The sequence below is a fragment of the Ricinus communis genome, chromosome 9, assembly GCF_019578655.1.
Source record: "Ricinus communis isolate WT05 ecotype wild-type chromosome 9, ASM1957865v1, whole genome shotgun sequence".
NCBI classification, from domain to species: domain Eukaryota; kingdom Viridiplantae; phylum Streptophyta; class Magnoliopsida; order Malpighiales; family Euphorbiaceae; genus Ricinus; species Ricinus communis.
In genome coordinates this window covers 24,552,746-24,573,295 of record NC_063264.1, presented here as the reverse complement: position 1 = coordinate 24,573,295, position 20,550 = coordinate 24,552,746, and the positions used below count along the sequence as shown (strand labels likewise).

The window sequence follows — 20,550 nt, the reverse complement described above, 5'->3', positions numbered from 1 at the left end:
CTCTCTACAACTCATAAGGTATCTTATTCAGAATTAGTCTGATTAAGACTCTGTTTAGTATGTAGCAAGCTGTATCTGTGGCTTCTGCCCGGAAGTGTTTTAGTAGGTATCTCTCATGCAACATGGTTCTAGCCATTTAAGCTAAAGTTCTATTATTACATTCTACCATACGATTTTGTTGCGGGGTTCTTAGGGCAAAGAAATTATGATATATTCTATAGCCTTTCTAATAAGAATCAAACATTTCATTCTCAAACCCCCTCTATAATCACATCTAATAAATGTGATGGAATAGCCTCTTTCATTATGAACTCTTTTGTATAAATATATAACCTATGTGAACTGTGACTAGTCATCTGCTATCACAAATGCACATTTACTACTATTCAGACTCTGAAATTTTTTTAGCCTAAACAAGTGACAAAGCAGCAATTTCAAAGGTCTAGATGTGGACACAATGGATTTTAACTTTAAAATAGATTTTGTTTGCTTTCTCTATTAACATCCGTTACATAAATAATCTTTTTTATATTTCAGCTTGTGTATACCTATAATAAGGTTTTTTTTGACTTAGTTATGAAATTAATTGCATGTTGACAATGTCTTAGACGCTTGTGCCACAAACTAGCTACTATCAGTAATCAAGCATTTGTCTTTGACACTACAAGAATTCATATTGAATGCTTATACGTTACCCATTCGAGGACCAATAAATAAGGTCTAATTATTAATGACTAACTGCACCTCATAGTAAGACGCCTCAAATATAGCTCGACTATCTTTGTCATATAGCTGACTAACACTCATCAAATTGTACTTTAGCCCTTCCATAAGTGAAACATCTTCAATTTGAGGATTTGATTTGATAACTCCTTTTCCTATGATCCTTCCTTTGCTTTTATCTCTATATTTCACATATCCACCACTAGTTTTATCTAACTTTAAGAATTTGGATGAGTCCCATGTTATGTGTCTCGAGTAGCTACTGTCAATGTACCAGTCATTTGTTTCTTTATACTGCTCAGACATACCTATAGATAACTCTACAGATTAGGTCCCCAATCTATGTTGGGTCCTGATTTGTCAGCAAGTTTTAGCTTTGGACCCTTTGGTACTCAAAATAAAAACTTCCTAAAGCATGTTTTAAGTAGATGCCCATTATAATGACAATGAGTACAATGCTTTTGGATGTATGTCTTACTGGCACAAATGGTCTTAGTAAACTTAGATGAAGAAGTAGTATATTTATGAAAAGGTTTGTCAATCAATTTTGATTTATGACCCTCATTAAACCATTTTGTCTTTTCAAAACTTTTAGACCTTGAGGTAGGAAAAGAAATTTCCTTTCTTTTGATCAACCGATTAATATCAGACTTTTATTTCTCCATGACTTTTAAGAAACTTTATGATTCACCCTTTAACTTAGTCATGAGAGAAGTATTCAAGCTCAACATTTCCCGTAACTTATCAATATGATTAGTTGTTTATTCATTTATATGAATCAGATAGCTACTTTAAGTCAAAGCACATGATAGATCACTGCTTAATTTTTCAAGTTTCACTTGCAGAAATATATTTTTCATGACTTCAAAATGCAAGGAATTATTTAATTCAAGAGTGACGGAATACTGAACATGTAATTTTATGAGTTTTGTCAATAGAGAATTGTACTTCCTCTTAAGGTTTCTATATTCTCAAAATAATTCATTGAATACATTTTCAGAATCATCTAAATCAAAATTAGATATCTAATTGTCCAATTAAGATTGCTCATCTGTATCTACCATTAGACTTAGGTTGGCTTTCTCTTCTTTGTCAGACGTCTCATCATCGCTTGATAGATCATTACTATTATTCCATGTGGCTAAGGCTTTCTTATGTTTGTCCTTCTTTGTTTTTCTCTTGAGTTTAGGACAATTAGGCTTTATGTGACCAGGCTTGTTGCATTCATAATATATGGCATCATAGTTTTCCTTTTTTCCAGTGTTTGGTTTAGTAGAACTAGACTTCTGAAAAGCTCTTTTGTTCCTTTGGACTACCTCTCTTGAAGAACCTCTTCATTTTTCTAGTGATAGCGACCATTTCCTCATCTGATGAATCTGAATCAGTATTTTATGAGCTTGGTGCCATTGCTATTCCTTTTTTCTTTTTCTCTTCTTTGGATGTCTCACCATCCTACTTATTCAATAGCATCTCGTGAGTCATTAGAAATCCAAATAATTCATCATATGTATAGACGTCTAAATTCTTAGACTCTAATAATATGATCACTTTGGAATCTCAAGATTTATGCAATGATTTCAATAGCTTTTTTACTTATTTTGGTCCTGAGATATATTTCCTAAGAGACTTTAATTGATTTACTGTATCCATAAATCTCATATTCATTTCTGCAATGCTCTTAGTTGCAATCATAAAAAACATTTCATAATCTCTTATCATAAGGTTGATTTTTAATTCCTTCACTTGGTTTGTTTCTTTATAATTTACTTCTAACTTATCCTATATTTGTTTCGTTATTTTATAGCCAGACACCCGATTATACTCGATGTCTATTAGAGCACAATGTATGATGTTTATAGCTTCTGCATTACAAGTTATATGTTGCTAGTCAAATTTTGTACATTCAGATTCCTTTTTAGAAACCCATTATTTATCCACTCTTTTGACTGAAACTTTTGGTCCATTTCTAATATTGGTCCAAGTGAAGTATATCAATAACTGAATAAAATTGATTATTTTATTTTTTTCAGTAGCCATCTTGGATCTTCACTCAAGGATGTTAAGCCTTATATTACATAGACCTGTTCTGGTACCAAAATAAGAGTGTGTAATAGACATCTAAGAGGTAGGGTGAATTGAACTTTTTAAAATTTTCTGGCTTAGGTACCTTACTATTTTTCAACCGCTTATAAGATAATTTTACACGAGTTCTATTGTAAGCTTGAAGCTAACTGCACATATATCTAACTAAGCTTAGAAAGCTTCATGTTAGATACCTACAACAGTAAGCCAACTATTTCAACTAATACCTCAATTGGTATAACTTGTCAACTCTTGTAAATTATATGAGTAAGAGAATGTAAGGAGAGAGCTATCTGATGTTTCTTTTAAAAATAATTAGATGTCTAAGTAGTAAATTCTCATTTTTAAGATGTAATAGACAATTAACAAAGTATGTAGCAATATCAGATGTCTAATGAATTGGAAGTTAATAAAAATCAACAAAAAGATTTATCTTAATTCAATACTAAGACCTGCATTTAGTCCTTAAGAATTACACCTTAAGATTGTCTCCACTATTTGACTCTATTAACAACTAGAGATCAAACCTTATAGAGTTCTAATACTAAGACACTTTATACAGTTAGAGATATCTCCTCTATGAATAACCTGCACAAGTTAGTAGGTTCTATCAACCTCTCACTTGCTTTTAGGTGCAAATGGATCTCTCACAGACTCTTATATAGGAAGTTGTGTCACCCTACAAACCACAAGCTTTAACACAAGAAGCTTGGAAACCTTATAAAATATTTTCTCTTTTGAAAGCAATAAATACAAATGAACAGAATTCCTATATGGATCATAGACAATTTTAATGCAAGAAAAATTAATTTTGAAAGATCATAAATGCAAACACTTAAGAATAGAAGATGAAGATAAGGAGTGATAAGGCTTTTCAGTTCTTGAGAGTTTTAGAGAGTACGATTATTATTCCTTATTGATTTGATAGATGAAATCTTTATTTATAAAGCAATATAAAAACTAGTTCTTAGAGACATTTCTTAAGGAGTTTAGATATATAAATAAAGAAACTTTTTCAAAATTTACTTTAAAGAACTTTACAACTATTGATTTAGACATTTGACACACTTTATAGCTTTCTGTCAATAATCAGCAGAAAGTTGTCAGAAAAAGCATGTCACTATGGTTGACAATTAAAATTGACAGTGTAAGGTTGCTTCTACTTCACCTAACAAAACTTAGCCATTTGGACACATGTGATAAATATGTAATTGTGTAGAAAATGATGTGTCACACTAGATAATAGATAGATACTTTAAAGATATCAAATAGATGTCTAATTCGAAACAAATATCTTTAAAACATGGTATCAAGGGAATAAGAATTTTTGCTTCCTGAATCACTTTGAGAAAGTCAAATATATCTTTTCATGATTTAAAATCAGAAAAAGATTTGAAATTTTATGATGTGCAAGAAATTTATTTTAGAAAAGTAATTTGGTTCATTTAACGAGATATCTAAGATGCACAAGTTTCTAAATGGAGATTTCTAACACGTAGACTTTTGTTTGGGGAATTTGTTGTTGCCTTTGATTAAGGTGGATATCTAATGGAACTTTATACTTTGTCAGTCATCTTGCCACATCCACTATATACATGCATTATTAAATGTCCATATACACAATATAAAACATGAAATATTTTTTTATTATTAAAATCTAGATTATTAGCTTTTTGTACTAACAATGTATATATACATATACGTTTTGGGTATGTTGTAGCAAATGTATATAGTTTAAGGGGGCTAATAATAATTATCATTGATAAATTATTCCCTAGGTCCTTCCCTCTCCTTCCTCGACATGTAAACCTCCTGCCACCTCTCGCGTCTCCATTCTTCGCATCCAACCACCAGATACTATAGGACTTTAAGCAAACATTATAGACGTCCAAGAGGGGAGTGAATTGGACTTTTTAAAATTTTTGAGTTGGTTGTCTATTCTCTTTTAAGCAGAAATCTCAAGAGTATAATTACGTTATATGATCAATTAAGCATCTCAAGATTGATATTCTATTGATAATGCAATAGACAACTTAATTATATATAAAGAGATTTACAAGAGTTTTATTAACTGCTTGAAGCAAACTACACAAAATATCTAACTATACTAAAAAATACTTCAGATATCTACAGCAATAAGCCAACTATTTTAATAGATACCTTAACTATTGTAAATTAGTTCACATCCAATAAAAGTCTTTCGATATGAAAAGTGAAGGAAAGTGGATGCCATAAATATTTTATGCACGCATTAAAATAATCAAATATCTATCAAATAATTTTTTTTTCTTATTTTTCATAATAGACATTTGATAAGGATATTAAATAAATTGGATAAATTGGACCTTTTTTTTAGTACAAGAGTCAAAACGACTAAGAATTATGACCTAGTTCCGTATTACGACCTACATTTAGTCCTTAAGGTCACATTTTAAAATTTTCTTCACTATTTGACTCTATTAATGGTTAGAGATCAAGCTATACAAGGTTCTAAACAAAAAAGACACCTTACCTGGTCTATGAGTTACACCCACTCTGACTAACCTACGAAAATTATTAGGCTTTTGTTAACCTCTCACTTGCTTCAGTAAGTACAAATGGACCTCCAACAAACTCTTAATGGGAGGCTGTATCACCCATATAATAATAGGAAGCTTAACACAGGTGCTTGGAGACCTTTACGAACAATAAAATAAAATTAGAAAAATTCTAGATGGATAATATGCAAATTTAATGCAACAACATATATTTTGAAAAGCCATAAATATGAACTACACAAGAAAAGAAGTAAAAGATGAAAATGTGTAATAAATACTTTTACATTTTTGAGAGTTTTTGAGTTAAATATTATTCTTTCCTTATTAATTTTATGAATAAAGCTTATTTTTATAAGCAAACAAAACTAGCTATTATAAAATAAGATTTACAAATTTTATTTCAAAAACCTTAATAGCTAATAAGACAGACTTATGAAATATAGCAGTTTTTAGTGGTTTGCAGAAAGTTGTCATGAAAATTATGCATTGACAAACACCCATACTTTATGGAGTGCTGGGTTGCTTTTATTTTACTTAAAAAATTAGTCCATTAGAGCAATTGTGCATGGTGTGCAAGTATGTGAGAAAAAAATATATTAGGATATAAAGCTGTTAGATGCTTTAAAGGTATCAAATAGATGTATGATCAAAGACAATTAACTTAAAAGACTAAAAGTTACTTTGTATGCATAAAATCTATTATTATGAAATGAGACAAAGCATGACCTTTTTGCAGTGTGCATGCATGAGAAAAGAGATTGATAAAAATGGTTGTACTTTCGTATTGCTCGCTTCATAACCTATGTGTTGGTACCTTGGATCATATTTATGGCTATATTGAAACTTTTTCACGAATTCTTAGTTGGTGCGTTGGGACATGTGCCGACGGATAGAATTTTCTTCTCAATTAATCTGACTTTTATAAACGAAAATTAGCGAAGAAGAAAAAGAAAAAGAAAAAGGAGGACAAGGGTACAAGAAATGAATGAGAAAGAGGAGAAGAATATATGCCACAACAACATTTAACTAATAAAAGTTTAATTTTTTGTCTAATGAAGAGCTAAAATAACATAAAAATATAATCTTTTTTATTATTTATTTTTAAAAAATAGATTAGAGGTCAATCTGCTCCTAGATCTAAACATCAAGGGCCAAAATGCACCTTCTCCCCCATACCCAATGCCATCCGATCACGTGCCACAAGTCAAGTCGCTGGTCCTCACGTGCCAAGGATTTTGATAGTTTCCTTCTCCGCGTCGTAAATACCAGAAAGGTAAAACCCGTGTACAACCGGCTATAACCGGTGAAAGCCCGGTAACTCCAACGTTTCAACAGTTTCAGCCTGGCCTTGTAATAAGATCTTTTGTCTCCCTTTTCCATTTATTCATTTCAATTTCACTTTCAATTTCAAAAGCCAAATTAAAGCAAAAAAAAAAAAGCGCTTAAGTCACCACCTTTATCAACATTTTCCACGACTCGACGAGAGAGACCGACTCAACTCCCCTGAACTCAGTATCTAGGCTTTTCTCTTTCTCTTTTAGCATAGCGATTCAGGTACTGCCATTGCTACCATTTTTAATATACCTCTATCTTGACATGTATTAATTATTATTTTCTTGTAAAAATTTTGATTCGAAGTTAGGCTTTGTTGATTTGTTTATTTATTATTATTTTCTTAGGGCTAGTAGCTAAGAGAAATGTCTAGAGTGGAAGATTTATGGGAGAGATTAGTGCGGGCCGCATTAAGGAGCGAAAGAACAAGATTAGATGCGCTGGGCAGGCCGGTTGGTGGTGGTGGTGGTGGCATTGCGGGATATGTACCCTCATCACTTGCTAATAATAGAGACATTGATGCTATTTTAAGAGCTGCCGATGAAATTCAAGACGAAGATCCTACTGTCTCTAGAATTTGTAAGTGTTTCATAGAATTTGATGTTTTTCTTACTAAAATTGGCTCAATTGCTTGCTGCTAGCATAATAATACTATTGTAGAAATATTATTTGTAAAACACAAGTAGTTGAAGTGGTACCAGTGTGATCTTATTGTAGGAGATATTTGTTTTTTACTTATTGCAACAGTCATTTAGATTGTATTGTTCTCATGCACATCCTTTTTAACAGTATTATTCATAAATTTCATGTAATAATAAGTTTCTTTCTGACCCGCAGTATGTGAGCATGCTTATTCACTTGCACAAAATCTGGATCCGAATAGTGAAGGAAGAGGCGTACTACAATTCAAGACTGGTTTGATGTCTGTCATTAAGGTGTAGCTCTAGTCAGTTAATATCTTCTATTTCTGTCATCTTTGTTAGAGAATATTAAAAACTACTTCTGGAGCGCTAGAAGTTTAAGCTTTTAGGTTGAATGGTTCTTTGACAATGTTGCTTTTCATGTGTGAACATTCTTTCTTCTTCTATAGAAGGAAACTATAGCTGAACAGGTGAATGGAAGAATTGAATGTAGAGAGGGCCCTGAGTCTTAAATGATAGTATTAATGATGGTCATTTTGCATAATCCAATACCATTTTTGGCTGTTGCTCCATGAAGCTGTTTTAGATAAGGTAGCAAAATGACTCAACTTAACACTAGAAGCAAATCATAGTTATGTAGATCTAAGTAAAATGCTCAAAATAGCATCATGATCTTGTAGGTCTAGCAATTTATTGTCGATTTAAGGAAGTAAACAAAGTAAGAAGGCCAAAAAGAACACCTTGTTCTGCAAAAAGCTTTTGCAACAAACCTTTAAATTTAGCGATTCCTCGAAGAATCAAGTGAAAAAGGACTAATTTGATGATAAAATAGGTTTTAGCAGGTTGAAAGCGAGGACGAGTTATTTAAGCTGTTGTCTAGGTGAGAAATGGGGTTGGTAAGAACAATGTATTTCAGCTTATAAGGGCCTATCAGACTGTATTATCTGTACTGGCTTATACAGACTAATATATCTGGGAACGGAATTGTATTAGTAAGGCCTGATCCTACAGTTTATTGTTCGTCATATCTTAGCCAATAGTTATCACCTTGAGCCAGATCCTACTTCTAATATTAGGAAAATCCTGGTGTGGCGACTCTCTTGGGTCTTACTCTCTCTCTCTCTCTCTCTCTCTCTCTCTCTCTCTCTCTTCCTTTCTTTTGTTTTAAATTTATTAAAAATCTATTTTCTTCTCTGAATCTTGGATGAATGATTTCCCTTTGATTCATTGGCTAAATTTTTTGCATACCAAATGGTTTTAATAATTATCATGCATCTTTTGTTTCTTGGATTTGTAATTTATGACTTGGATGTTTTTTCTAGATATGTGTCCTAATATCATGTGCCTTGTTCCTTTGAGAAAATTTCAGCAAAAGCTTGCAAAGAGGGATGGTGGGACCATTGATAGAAGTCAGGACATTGCTCGCTTGCAAGAATTTTACAAGCTCTATAGAGAAAATAACAATGTAGATAAGCTGCGAGAAGAAGAAATGAAGCTAAGGGAGTCTGGCACTTTCAGTGGAAATCTGGGCGAGTATGTTTCAGGAATAGAAATATGTTGATTTTACTTTGCATTAAGTTTATTTTTCACTTGCAATATGAATTACTTTGTTTTTGAAGGATTAAACTTCGCCAAAATTATTGCTAAGTAGTTTGGAGCTTAATAGAAAGGGTTGTTCATTAGTTAGAGTAGAATTTAGGATTTAATAAAAATTATTAATAACTATGTTGCTGCCTGTTTTGTTTCTCCTTCTCACAATGTTCTTGAACTTGCTAAAGAATTGGGATCTGTGTGGGGACCTACCACTGGCTCTGGAGTCAGCAGATTGTTGGTTTTGAATGACCTCTCTCTCACGGTTAAAAGTGGTTAACCATCTCGGAGAGAGAGGGAACAGACTCAAGGTAGCTCTCCCATAGGATGGAAGGGGAGCTTCTATTTAGGGAGACTATTTCTTTTGCTAAATATACCGTTTTATGATTATTATATATCATTGCCTTGCACAACAGAGCAGCTTGCTTTCATTAAAAAAAGAAACATTATGTTGTTTGATGAGTTTTGGCTTCATGTTATCTTGTTCCTGTGTTTTTAATGTGGCTGCTGAAAATGCCACTACTCCCTCTCATAAAAAATAAAAAAAAGGTCTGCTAAAAGAGAAAAAATTACCCCCATCCCCCATCCCCCTCCCTTTTTCATCTTCCTCTTCTTCTGTTTCATAATTCTTTGCTTCCGTTTGATTTTCCTATCTAGGTTGGAGCGAAAAACAGTGAAGAGAAAAAGAGTTTTTGCAACTCTGAAGGTTATAGGATCGGTACTTGAGCAGCTGACTAAGGATATTCCTGAAGAGGTTGGTTCCACAGTCCTATCAAACAATATTTTCTTTTCACATACCATACTGTAACTTAGTTACGTCTTTTGAATTAGACATTACTTTTTTTTTTTTTTTGCTTAAAAGTATTTTAATTTCTCTTTTGTGGTAAGTGAAGCCAACACTATATGGCTTCAAGGAGGTTCAGTTAAACATGGTACAATTATGAATATTAATGTCAGAAAATCTATGTTTTGTGGAGTCTTAAGAGAACCATCCACTATATGAGAAACTAATAAGTATTAGAATATTCTATAGGATTATTTGGTGGCATTTCCCTCCTTAAAAGTCCTCCTATCCCTCCAAACTGAGAAGAAACATGGGGAATCAGGACCCTCGTCCAACCTCATAGAAAAGCCAGCTGATGACTTATTCTTTACCTGTTTTCAGTAAGATTTTCCCTCGTTTCTTGGAGGTCATGTACAGTCAAAATCCTCTCTCAACCAGCCTCCTATTAACAAAAGCAAACAATAGTATTTTCCAGCAGCTAAATGACTTAAGAAGTGCAAGTAAAAGACTAAAATGACTGGAAAGTACTAACATGGTTGTGTTATTTTAAAATTTTGAAATTTTCTTGTGCTGCATGTTGCGTGCACTAGAAGGAAGAATGGGGTGTTTTGAAGTGGTGTGGATGTTTCAAATGTTGGACATAAGGTTTGGATGGATCTCTTAGAAATTTTGTGTAAAGAGTGAGAGGGGCTTTTTGATCATTGGTGTTATTTTCTTGGGCTTTATTCCCTCTTTTTCTCTTGCCATTGTTTGGCCAAGGTTCTAAAAGCACTTGCATTTATCTTCCCTGTGCTTGGCTCTAGTAGGTTGGTGCTTCTAAGTATGTGGTTGCATGCATATAATTTTTCTCTTGTGGATAATCTAATCTAAAGATGACCTCTCTCCTTTTTTTTTATAATCTTTTTGTTTTAGTCTTTTTCCAGATACTTCCATTCGTCTCATACTAATTTTGGGTGCATGATGAACTCGTGCAGTATCTGGAAATCATCTTCATTTTTTCATTTTGAATATTTATCTTTCATGTTTTTATTTTCTTTGTGCTATAATCTTCCACATTGACCTTTTTTATTTTGTTTTTCTTTCTAGCCTTTTCAGAATTTATTTAATCAAGTAATTTCTATGCATGTTATGATTGGATATTCTCATTTGATGCTAGTGATAATGTATAAAATTACTATGTCTTGCAGCTGAAGAGAGTGATTGAATCTGATGCAGCTATGACCGAGGACCTAATTGCTTATAACATTATTCCGCTGGATGCTCCTACTATAACAAATGCTATTGTGGCTTTCCCTGAAGTAATCTAAATTCTTTCTAATCTCATGTTTATGTTCTTTTGCTTGTCCGTTTTTCATCAGACAAAATTTATGTGCAGGTGCAAGCAGCAGTTTCAGCCTTGAAATATTTCCCAGGTCTGCCAAAGCTGCCTGCTGACTTTTCTATTCCTGCTGCAAGGCATGCTGATATGCTTGATTTTCTCCATTATATGTTTGGGTTTCAGGTTTGTACTTTGTTTTTGCAATGTGATTTATGAGGTTGATCTTTTTTACTTGATCTTTTTCTTTTTTTAGTTGTTTTCGGGGTTATTCCTGCTCTTTTTCTCTGTCTCTGCTTTCTAGGGAACCGGGAAGAATTGGGTGGTAATCCACATACCATTCTACCTAGGTTTAGGTGGCTTCGGACAGTTTAGCTTGTTAGGGAGGCGATTGGAATGAGAAAAGCATCTCCGTATTTAAATATCAACATTATACATTAATTAAGAAGAAAACGTGGCCCTGGGTTTGACTGAAAGCTTAGGGGTTGTTTAGTTGTGGAAAATTTAGCCTGTTTTCTAGAAAATTACTTCGAGAAAATTAGAAAACAGAGTTTAGTGTTTAGTTGAAAATTTTTCTTAAAAAGAAAATTGGAAAAGTATTTTTCAAATTTTCTATATTTACACTGCTAATAAAAAACTATCCCTATTAGTTTTTCAAATTCATTTTAAAATACAAAGCAATGGAACAAAGCGGAAAATACGCTTTTCTACTTCGGCGTCAATTATTTGCAATTTCTAGGTTTAAATCTAAGGAATGAAGTCAAACCCTTTTTCTTTATCTTTTTCCTTTTTTAAGAAGTTATTTTCAGTTTGGAAAATAAATAAGTGGAAAACTAAGAAATGGAGAAGGAAACTAGAAAATGAAAGTAGAAAATATTTTCCAGAACTAAACAAGGCCTTACAGTTTCCAAATCCTTTTTTACTAAAAAAAACTCTGTGGTCTAAAAAAATAGGAGAGCCTTTCCTGATATGAAACTAAATAATTTTCTAATTGAATTTCCAGCAATGCTATGTTTGAGGAACAGAGCAGTAGGTTTGGATAGCCTCTCGATCCTGTCTCTCTTTGTTGGGCTTCTGATTCATGCTTACCTTTAAGTTGAGGGTGCAGTAATAACAGTTAATCCATTTTAAACTTTCAGAGTCATTAATCTTTAGTTGATTATGTTGGTGTTATTTTTCTTTCTTTCAACTGTATTTGGAGTTCTTGATGTAAATTGGAAAAATCCACTTGTTGGCCTATAATAGTTGATTTGAAATGCAATCAAATTGCACTCTGATGATTTATATGCCCATCCTACCATCTTACTTGTGCAAACAAGGGAATAAATCAATGGTTATCTTTCTCTGCAGGTAATGAATTAAATCTGAAATAAAATGAAGTTGATGGTTCCATATTGGTATGGGGAACAGTTATTGCACACTTATATAGTTGTACATGTCTCAAGTTATGAGACTTTGTTATTGTGTCTGTGGAATGTGAAAAGAAGGGAATGATAGAGCGTTGATTAAATGTTCATATTGAGCAGTTAGTGATGTGTCTGATCTTTGAAAATATCTGGAAACAATATCTCTTAGTTCTTAACTTATGTGATTCTCTTCAACATTTCATCCTTTTGACTCACAAATTTCTTGCTTGTAATTTTTGAACTTAATGGCTATCAGAAAGACAATGTATCTAACCAGCGGGAACATGTAGTTCACCTCCTTGCAAATGAGCAATCTCGCCTTCGTATACCTGATGAAACTGAACCGGTACGTCTGACATGTTCTTACAAGTTTCAGTTATTTATCTAGTGAGGATCCTTAATGACTTTGTCAGGTTGCCCTTTGCCAACCTTTTCTTGTTCTCTGTAACTTTGCAAAGTTTTGCCAGTGTATTGTATTATTTGGATTTTCCTGATCCTTCCTGTATATTTTCTCCTGAGGAATTTTTTCTTGTTTTTTAAGTGCAAGCCCAGTTTTTAACTGCTATAGTGTTTATATAAAATAAATATAAATTCTCTGTCAAAAAATTGTAAAAATAATGCCTAATAGAACAGGAAAATTGTGAATGTGTTATCTTCAAGGTGTGCTTGGTCGTAAGGGCATCACCTGCAATACTAATGCTACGGTTAAATAAACTCAACTGGAACATAATTTTACATACATCAAACTGCTGGTGCATGTAGTTGTTTTATTGTGCTAATTAGCTAATCTCCTGAAGTTTTTTAATTTATCCAAAGGCTCTGAACAGCCTTTTCTTTTCTTTTGATTTATTTCCTTTAAATGATGTCATCCTCCAGTTACCACTTGTGTTGATTTTGTGCAGAAATTAGATGAGGCTGCGGTACAGAGAGTATTCATAAAGTCACTGGAAAATTACACAAAATGGTGCAGCTATTTAAACATTCAACCTGTTTGGAGCAAGTAGGGACTTCTAAACTTATTTTCATTCTCTTTCACTGTGAAATAGTAGTTATTCTTCTTTTTCATTTCATGACTGATGATAACAATTGAAACTAATGTATCAAAATGGTGTGCAGTTTGGAGTCTGTAAGCAAGGAAAAGAAATTACTCTTCCTTTCTTTATATTTCCTGATATGGGGGGAAGCTGCTAATATTAGATTCCTTCCAGAATGCTTGTGCTATATATTTCATCATGTAAGTCAATCCAAGAGTTAATGATCATTGGGTTCTCTGGACTTATCTTTTGCTACTTTGCACTGGATATGAATGTTTTTTACTCAGAATTTATCTTTTATTTGTTTTTTTTCTTTCCCTTATTTTCTAGCTCTGCTGAAATTTCCATCAACACTCTTTTACCATTTTGATCTTATTTCTGTTATTCAAATTCTTTTCTGTCACTGTTGCAATATTCCAAATGGTTGGCTCATGTTTTCCCTTTTTTCCATAATGACATTAAGGCTTAAACTTGAGAATTGACATGCAGATGGTGAGAGAGATGGATGAGATTTTGAGACAGCAAAGTGCACAGCCAGCAAATAGTTGCAATTCTGAGAATGGCGTGTCTTTCCTTGATAATGTTATTACTCCCCTATACGAGGTTGTTGCAGCGGTAAGTGTTATATTTGACCCCCCATCTTTTGCCTTTTGGATATAACTCTTGTTGACATTCTGCTAAACTTTATCTGTGACATGTGATTACACATAAGTTCCTGTTTCCCTTTAGTGATATGATCTAATGCATTGTTTTAGAACATCTGGTGAATGCACTAAGAAGTGGAAGATATTTATTCCTTTGGTTCATCTCCCAACATTTGTGGATTGAGATTTTTTTGTTTGACTTCATTGGCAAGCCTAATCCATTATTAATTTGAAAGTTATCATCTTGGGCAAAGCATATAGTTCTGACCAGTGTTTGAATGATGGCCTTAGTGTCTCATATCTTCTGGCTCACAGGAATCTTGGCAGACTGAGAGGGGTTACCTATTAAGTTGCTGTCAATTTCAGATTTACGGTAGTAGCATCTGTAACTGTGACTGAGTGATACAGACAATACTTACCATTATGGAATGATTCATGATCAATGATTCGTAGGTTTTCCTTGGAAGAAGAATACTAATTAATTTTATGGCCTTTATGTATCCACTTATTAAGTTTAGAAAAAGGAAGCTATTGCACTATACATTGTTTTTGTTTTCCTTTGGAATAAATCTTAAGATTCAATTAATCCAAATTTGTAACATAAAACTTAATTCCAAATATTGTGTTTTCAATATGGAAAAAATTGTTACGACCATTACTGAATTATGACCAGAAAATCACATTTTATTTCTTATGATAAGAGTATTGTCATATATATATATTTCGTTAAATATATGTTGGAGAATGAATTTCAGTTATTTTGCTTATTTTTACAAATTCATAGTAGGGCTAGCATTATTTGCTATATGTATGTATTTAAATATTGTATAAATTGATGGTAGCTAAAGTTTATGAGCTACTCCTTATTCAGTTCTTGTTTCTCTCAAAAACATACTTAAGAAGGAATGCCTGGACTAACAATTAAGGAATATGATGACATCAGATGTGAAATAGCATTCATGGAAAATAGACTTTTAAATCCAAATAATGATTAAATAGCATTTGTAGAAAATAGACTTTTGAATTCAAATAATTGCCCTTCCATTAAGGAGGAAACTAGTAAGAACTATTGCTGCTTGTACTGAGCTGTCAGAGAAAGTTTGTATTGAGCTGTTAGAGAAAGTTGCTTTGCAATTTGACATAGACTATGTTCTTCTGTATGTATAATTAACCGCATTAATTTCTGTCTTAGCTTTATATTCTGTGAGTTTACATATGAATATGTAATTGGAGTGTACTCTGACAAGACATTAAAAAAAGGCACTTAGTGGTTCAACATTAGAGCCAGGGACTGATGGTACTATACTTGATACTGCCCCTTCCTAGAAAAGAAAATGGTGGCGCACAAGTCCAACAAATTAGCTATAGGAACTGGTTTTTGGACTGGATGGATTACCTTGTATCCTATTGGATGCTAAAAGATGCACTGATATAAGCTTTCAAGCAGATTGATTGCCTAAGGTAATATTAAATGTGGATTGAAGGTAGAAAGCAACATTAGACCTCTTGAAATGATAGCCTGACTGATCCCCATTAGACTATCTAGAACTAGAGGAGCAGCAGCAAGAGAAGCAAAGCAGCTTTTCCTAATAGAGTGCCTCTCTCAATTCAAATAGTTCCTCCTCTATTTTTCTTCTTTATCTGTAGTGAGTGGTATAAAGAAAGCTTTAGCTTACTAGCTTTTTAGCTTGGTGATCCTTATTTCAGTAGCTTCTTAAGGAGGGAGGGCTTTTTGTTTTTTTCTCTAACCGGCACTGGAACTGTAAGGATGAAGGACCCCAGCTGTGGCGCATAGAACTCTAAGCAAAAATAAATAGTACTCTGTGCTTACCTTACTTGATACTACATGACCTGACATTGGAACTATGAGGGGAAAAATAAAGTCTATATTTTAAATTAAGGCCAAGTTATTCAATTAGGCTTTATTTTTGTAATATTGGCCTTTGTAACCTGGTCACTTGTTTGCTACATGTGGTGATTGCATATGGCATATTCATGTGAAGCTTATCTTGTCATATAGATATGTTAATTTAAATGATTTAGAAGTTTCAGCAGTTCTTCCTGTTTGGGATAAAGCTTCCTACCTCTGCACCTAAAAACCAGCTTTAGGTTTGTTGAATTATTACCCTGTTGATACAATACTATCATTGGTGATTGCATTTTAAGTTTGCATTGTGCTTTATTTTTTCTTTCTTTTTTGAGAAGACATTGTGATTTGATTTATATTTATCTTCAATAACACATAGGAAGCGGGAAACAATGAGAATGGACGAGCACCTCATTCTGCTTGGAGAAACTATGATGATTTTAATGAGTACTTCTGGTAAGATTCTTCAAACATGGGTAGTCTTCTACCAACTATTTCAGAGTTTTATGGAATTCATCGAAATAAATTTATTTGTAATCTATTGTAAGCAATTCTTAATGTGAAATGAACTGTTACAGCAATTTGTACGAGTAAAATAAAAGAATCAACTTATTGCTTGGTGTTATTGTCATGTTATATATGATATGGCAGTACTTTAAATGGTTCGGCTTAAAATTTTGTAAAAATGCACATTTTTCCTCCATTTCAACCACGTTGAATAATAATTAAACTTTAGTAAGCTATAACATATCTATAGAACTATAAATTTGTTCAAATTAAATTGCAAGTATATGCCACCTAGTTTTGGTACCTCAAAGTTAGTTCACCTGGTACTAGGTTTGAAGTATTCTAAAATCTTCCTTGTTCTAGCTAATGGTTTTTTTATTCTTGCTTCCATTTTCCAGGTCACTTCATTGCTTTGAACTCAGTTGGCCATGGCGGAAGAGCTCATCCTTTTTCCAGAAACCCAAACCAAGGACAAAGGTTCACAAAATCATAACTTGTCCACTGCTAATTTTATTGTTGATTGTTTGATTCCGTGTGGGTTGCTTTCAAACCTTGTTGTTTGATTGCATTGAGCTTTGTGCATTATCATCCATCCCCATTTCAGCATCTTTAAGCTTTCTAGGACTTGGTGCTTTAATCATCTGATTGCAAGTTGTTGCAGAATACCACCAATCTTTGCAATCATAATATTTTGAAGAATATTTATCTCTGGCGTGGTAGTAATCTGGAATTTGTATTTCCCAGATTAGTATTTCCGTTCAGTAACCATAGTGCCTTGTTTTTTAAAAAGATATTTTCTTTTTGAAACATAGAGGTAACTGTATGTAACAGAGCACATTGCAAATTTCTGGAGACTACCTGTTCTGTTTATTCTTTTTGTACTTATAGTATGATTTATGCCTTCATGGATGAGAGACAGGCCTCTGCTTTCTGCAATCTGTGGTCAAAGAAATTTTTTCAATGAGGTTCTTATTTGGGTTGTTGCTGGTATCTTTTGTAGATTTTCCTTCCTACAGTGTCTTAAACTTGTATATTGTGATCAGGGACTGGTGTCACTGGTTCCTTGTACAGACTTCAGATTGGAACTTAGAAGCACTGCCACTGATGCTTCTAATGAATTTTCTGTTTAGAATGCAGGCATATGATGTCTGCAGTCTGTCTTCTACTCTCTTAAGGTCCTAAAGCAGTATTTTTCATTGTATCATGATATGGGCCCATAGCATTCCATGGAATAACAGGCCATTTGAAATTACTGCTTATTTTTGTTAGTCTTCCTTGTGTGGCATCACTGAATTTTTTTACTCTCATTCTCTCTATTTTATCTTATTTCGATTGTATTTTATACATAGGATTTTGTTTGGTAATAACTTCTTGATTCACTCTATGCCAAGGAGCACATATTATCACATTGAGCTTCTTTCTTTTCTACTTTTCAATATTTGAAAGCAATCTGAATACCATTATAGAAACTTGCCCATGTGAGAAATTGGTTTTTCTGTTTGGTGCTGAAATTCATTATAGTAGTAAAGCTGATTAGCATTTGATTCAAATTGACTGCAAATCAATTAGTTGTTGCAAAAGGTGAAGGAAGTTTCTTGGAGATTTATGTCTGTTCCAACTTAGAAGTTGCAAACAACAATTGGGATTTGGGTTAAGTAAAACACGTCTGAGGTTTACCTTGATATGCATTTTAGTCTCTGCTGTTTCAGAATTAGCATTTTTTGTCCTTTTACTATGATTGATAAAAAGCACATAATTTTGAGGGCTAAAGTCTTTTACAACATAAAAAGTCAGGACTGAACTGCAATTAGATTTAACATTTTAGGATTAAACTTTAGTCAAATTTCAAGTGTGGAGGAGTGAACTGAAGTATAAGAAAAATCATATACTCTTATCAGCAACGACTTAAGTGTAGAGAGACCAAAACCTTAGGGGCTAAAAGTTCTAACTTTATAACGACAAGGATCAGTGTATATTAAGTAACCTTAGGGGCGTCTTTTGTAGCCCTTGGAATATATTAAAACTTATCTACTAAATGATTGCATTAGTATGGTGGCATTAACAGGAGAAATTAAGGGAAACACTAATTCTTGAAACTCTTTAGTCTGTTATGAATGTTTGTTAGTTTGGTCTCCTTTGGTCTACATGTGTCCATTTATTGGTATTTGTTGGGAATTTATTCTCAGAAATCGCAGGTAGGCCCTTGCTAAACAAATATGTGAAGGTTTGATTAAATTTTGTAATGGTGCTAGGGTTGCATACTTAGCCAAATTCAAATCTCTTTTTGTTGGCCATACTAAGAACCATCAATTTCCCATAAAGCAACAGAATTTTCTTAAATTTCCACTATGTTTGAAAAATAGAAAATAATGAAGGAAACATTATAAGTGGGGAAAATAAATTTTAGTAATTTTTTCCTTGTTTGTGAAGTGAAGGAAAAATTAAAATGAAAAAGGTGGGGGGGGGGTGTGGTGAGAGTATATTAGTTGTTTGCTCGGGGACCACCTTCTAACTCTTTTTCAGATACTTTCCCTTAGTTTCTTCCCCTCATTATTTACACTTACCAAACATCGCATTCGAGTTAGCTCTATCCAATTAATGGTCCTAATCTTTTTATGAGAAACCTTGTCCTCGCCCTTGCTCCCGTTATGGTTCTCCTCTAATATTATTTAGATTTTTGAGTTTAGAGAGAGGAAACAGAAAAAGCAGGAGAGAAAGAAAGCTGTGACTTTTATGTTGGCCATCATTATGCTAGACCCTTTTTTTCATCCGAGTTCATGATTTTGTGACTTTTGCAGCAAATGGTTAAATTTGGGAGGGTGGAGTTTACTTTTCGGTTGTCCAACATTCAACTTAAATATACCCACTAGAAGAACATCAGTAGGAGGACATGAAATATGTCCACCGACTTTGCTCTTAGTAGAGGAAGTCCTTCTTTGAGTGAGAGCTTCTAGAATGCCATTCATTTGGCAATAATTAGAGTTTTATATCATAGATTTTTCTGAGATTGCATCCAAAAATTCTATTGGATGAGAATATTGCTCGGCCTTGGTGAAAGAATTCTAGGTCACAATTAACTAATATCAATATGTCTTAGTCAACCTTTTTGGCTTGTTGCTTTTGGTTTCTATTAGGTGGCTTATCAATGCTGGAATGTTTAATATATATGAAAAACCAATTTTCTAGAATTGTAGTGAAAATAATTACTTTAATTATGTCCCTTCAGGTTTTATGAGGTGGCATATTAACTAGAATGCCTGATGCATCTGAAGAAACATTTTCTTAGTATTAGCATAGGGACCATCTTAGTTTTGTCAACCTTTCTGTTATAATGGCTTCTAGTTTATCCCAATAAATCTATACAGCCAATTTCTGTAAACCTTATTCATATTCAGTTTTCTTTGTTTACAAATGCTCAGTAACAGCCAGAATTTCCATTATGAAACATTGTACAGTTGTGTTTCATCAAAGTACTCAGTCGTATTCCATATGATGTTTTCTTTTTGTAAATTTTTTGTTCTATTCTTTTCTTTTTTCTTGTTTTTTTGGTATGTTAATCGCATTTGGATCATGAAACCTAACTTCTCTTCTAAATTCTTATAGTATCTGCTAAAAACTGCTGGAAGTCAACGTCGAGGCAAAACTTCGTTTGTTGAGCATCGGACATTTCTTCATCTTTACCATAGTTTCCACCGTCTATGGATTTTTCTCGTTATGATGTTTCAGGTTAGCTTGTCTCATTAAAAGCTTCTTTGAAATTATTTCTTTAATTTGTGCAATTCAACAGCTTTTGCTGTCATGCACAAAATCCTTTGTACTCCGCATGCTAAAAAATATCACATGCTGCACACATCACCTATGCTTTGCTTCAGCTCGTCCTTTCTCATCCCCTCTGATGACATACAATTGAGTTTTTGTCTTGTTCACTGATGAAGTCTTACCATTCTTATGGCTCAAGCATCTTTTTCTCTGTTACAGGGACTCACCATCTTTGCTTTTAATAATGAACGCTTCAACTCCAAAACCCTGAGGGAAGTTCTGAGTCTTGGTCCAACATTTGTGGTGATGAAGTTTTTTGAGAGTATGGA

General features: G+C 33.3%; 1 protein-coding gene across 4 annotated transcripts in view; it reads left to right on the top strand.

The window, feature by feature from the left end:
• Positions 1-6,668: 6,668 nt before the first annotated feature.
• The window catches only part of LOC8267533 (callose synthase 9), a 45,720-nt gene continuing 31,838 nt past the window's right edge, over positions 6,669-20,550 (top strand). Inside the window, exons 1-15 of one of the 4 annotated variants that reach the window (XM_048379480.1) lie at positions 6,669-6,896; positions 7,022-7,253; positions 7,512-7,609; positions 8,685-8,848; positions 9,563-9,659; positions 10,877-10,987; positions 11,065-11,190; positions 12,667-12,756; positions 13,313-13,410; positions 13,527-13,644; positions 13,934-14,059; positions 16,335-16,411; positions 16,861-16,939; positions 20,066-20,188; positions 20,441-20,543. In XM_048379480.1, coding sequence (XP_048235437.1) covers positions 7,040-7,253; positions 7,512-7,609; positions 8,685-8,848; positions 9,563-9,659; positions 10,877-10,987; positions 11,065-11,190; positions 12,667-12,756; positions 13,313-13,410; positions 13,527-13,644; positions 13,934-14,059; positions 16,335-16,411; positions 16,861-16,939; positions 20,066-20,188; positions 20,441-20,543 — 1,624 coding nt within the window. In that variant the 5' untranslated portion in view covers positions 6,669-6,896; positions 7,022-7,039. The remainder of the gene's footprint in view (positions 6,897-7,021; positions 7,254-7,511; positions 7,610-8,684; positions 8,849-9,562; positions 9,660-10,876; positions 10,988-11,064; positions 11,191-12,666; positions 12,757-13,312; positions 13,411-13,526; positions 13,645-13,933; positions 14,060-16,334; positions 16,412-16,860; positions 16,940-20,065; positions 20,189-20,440; positions 20,544-20,550) is intronic. The other 3 variants (XM_048379479.1, XM_048379478.1, XM_048379477.1) reach the window with 3 other exon arrangements.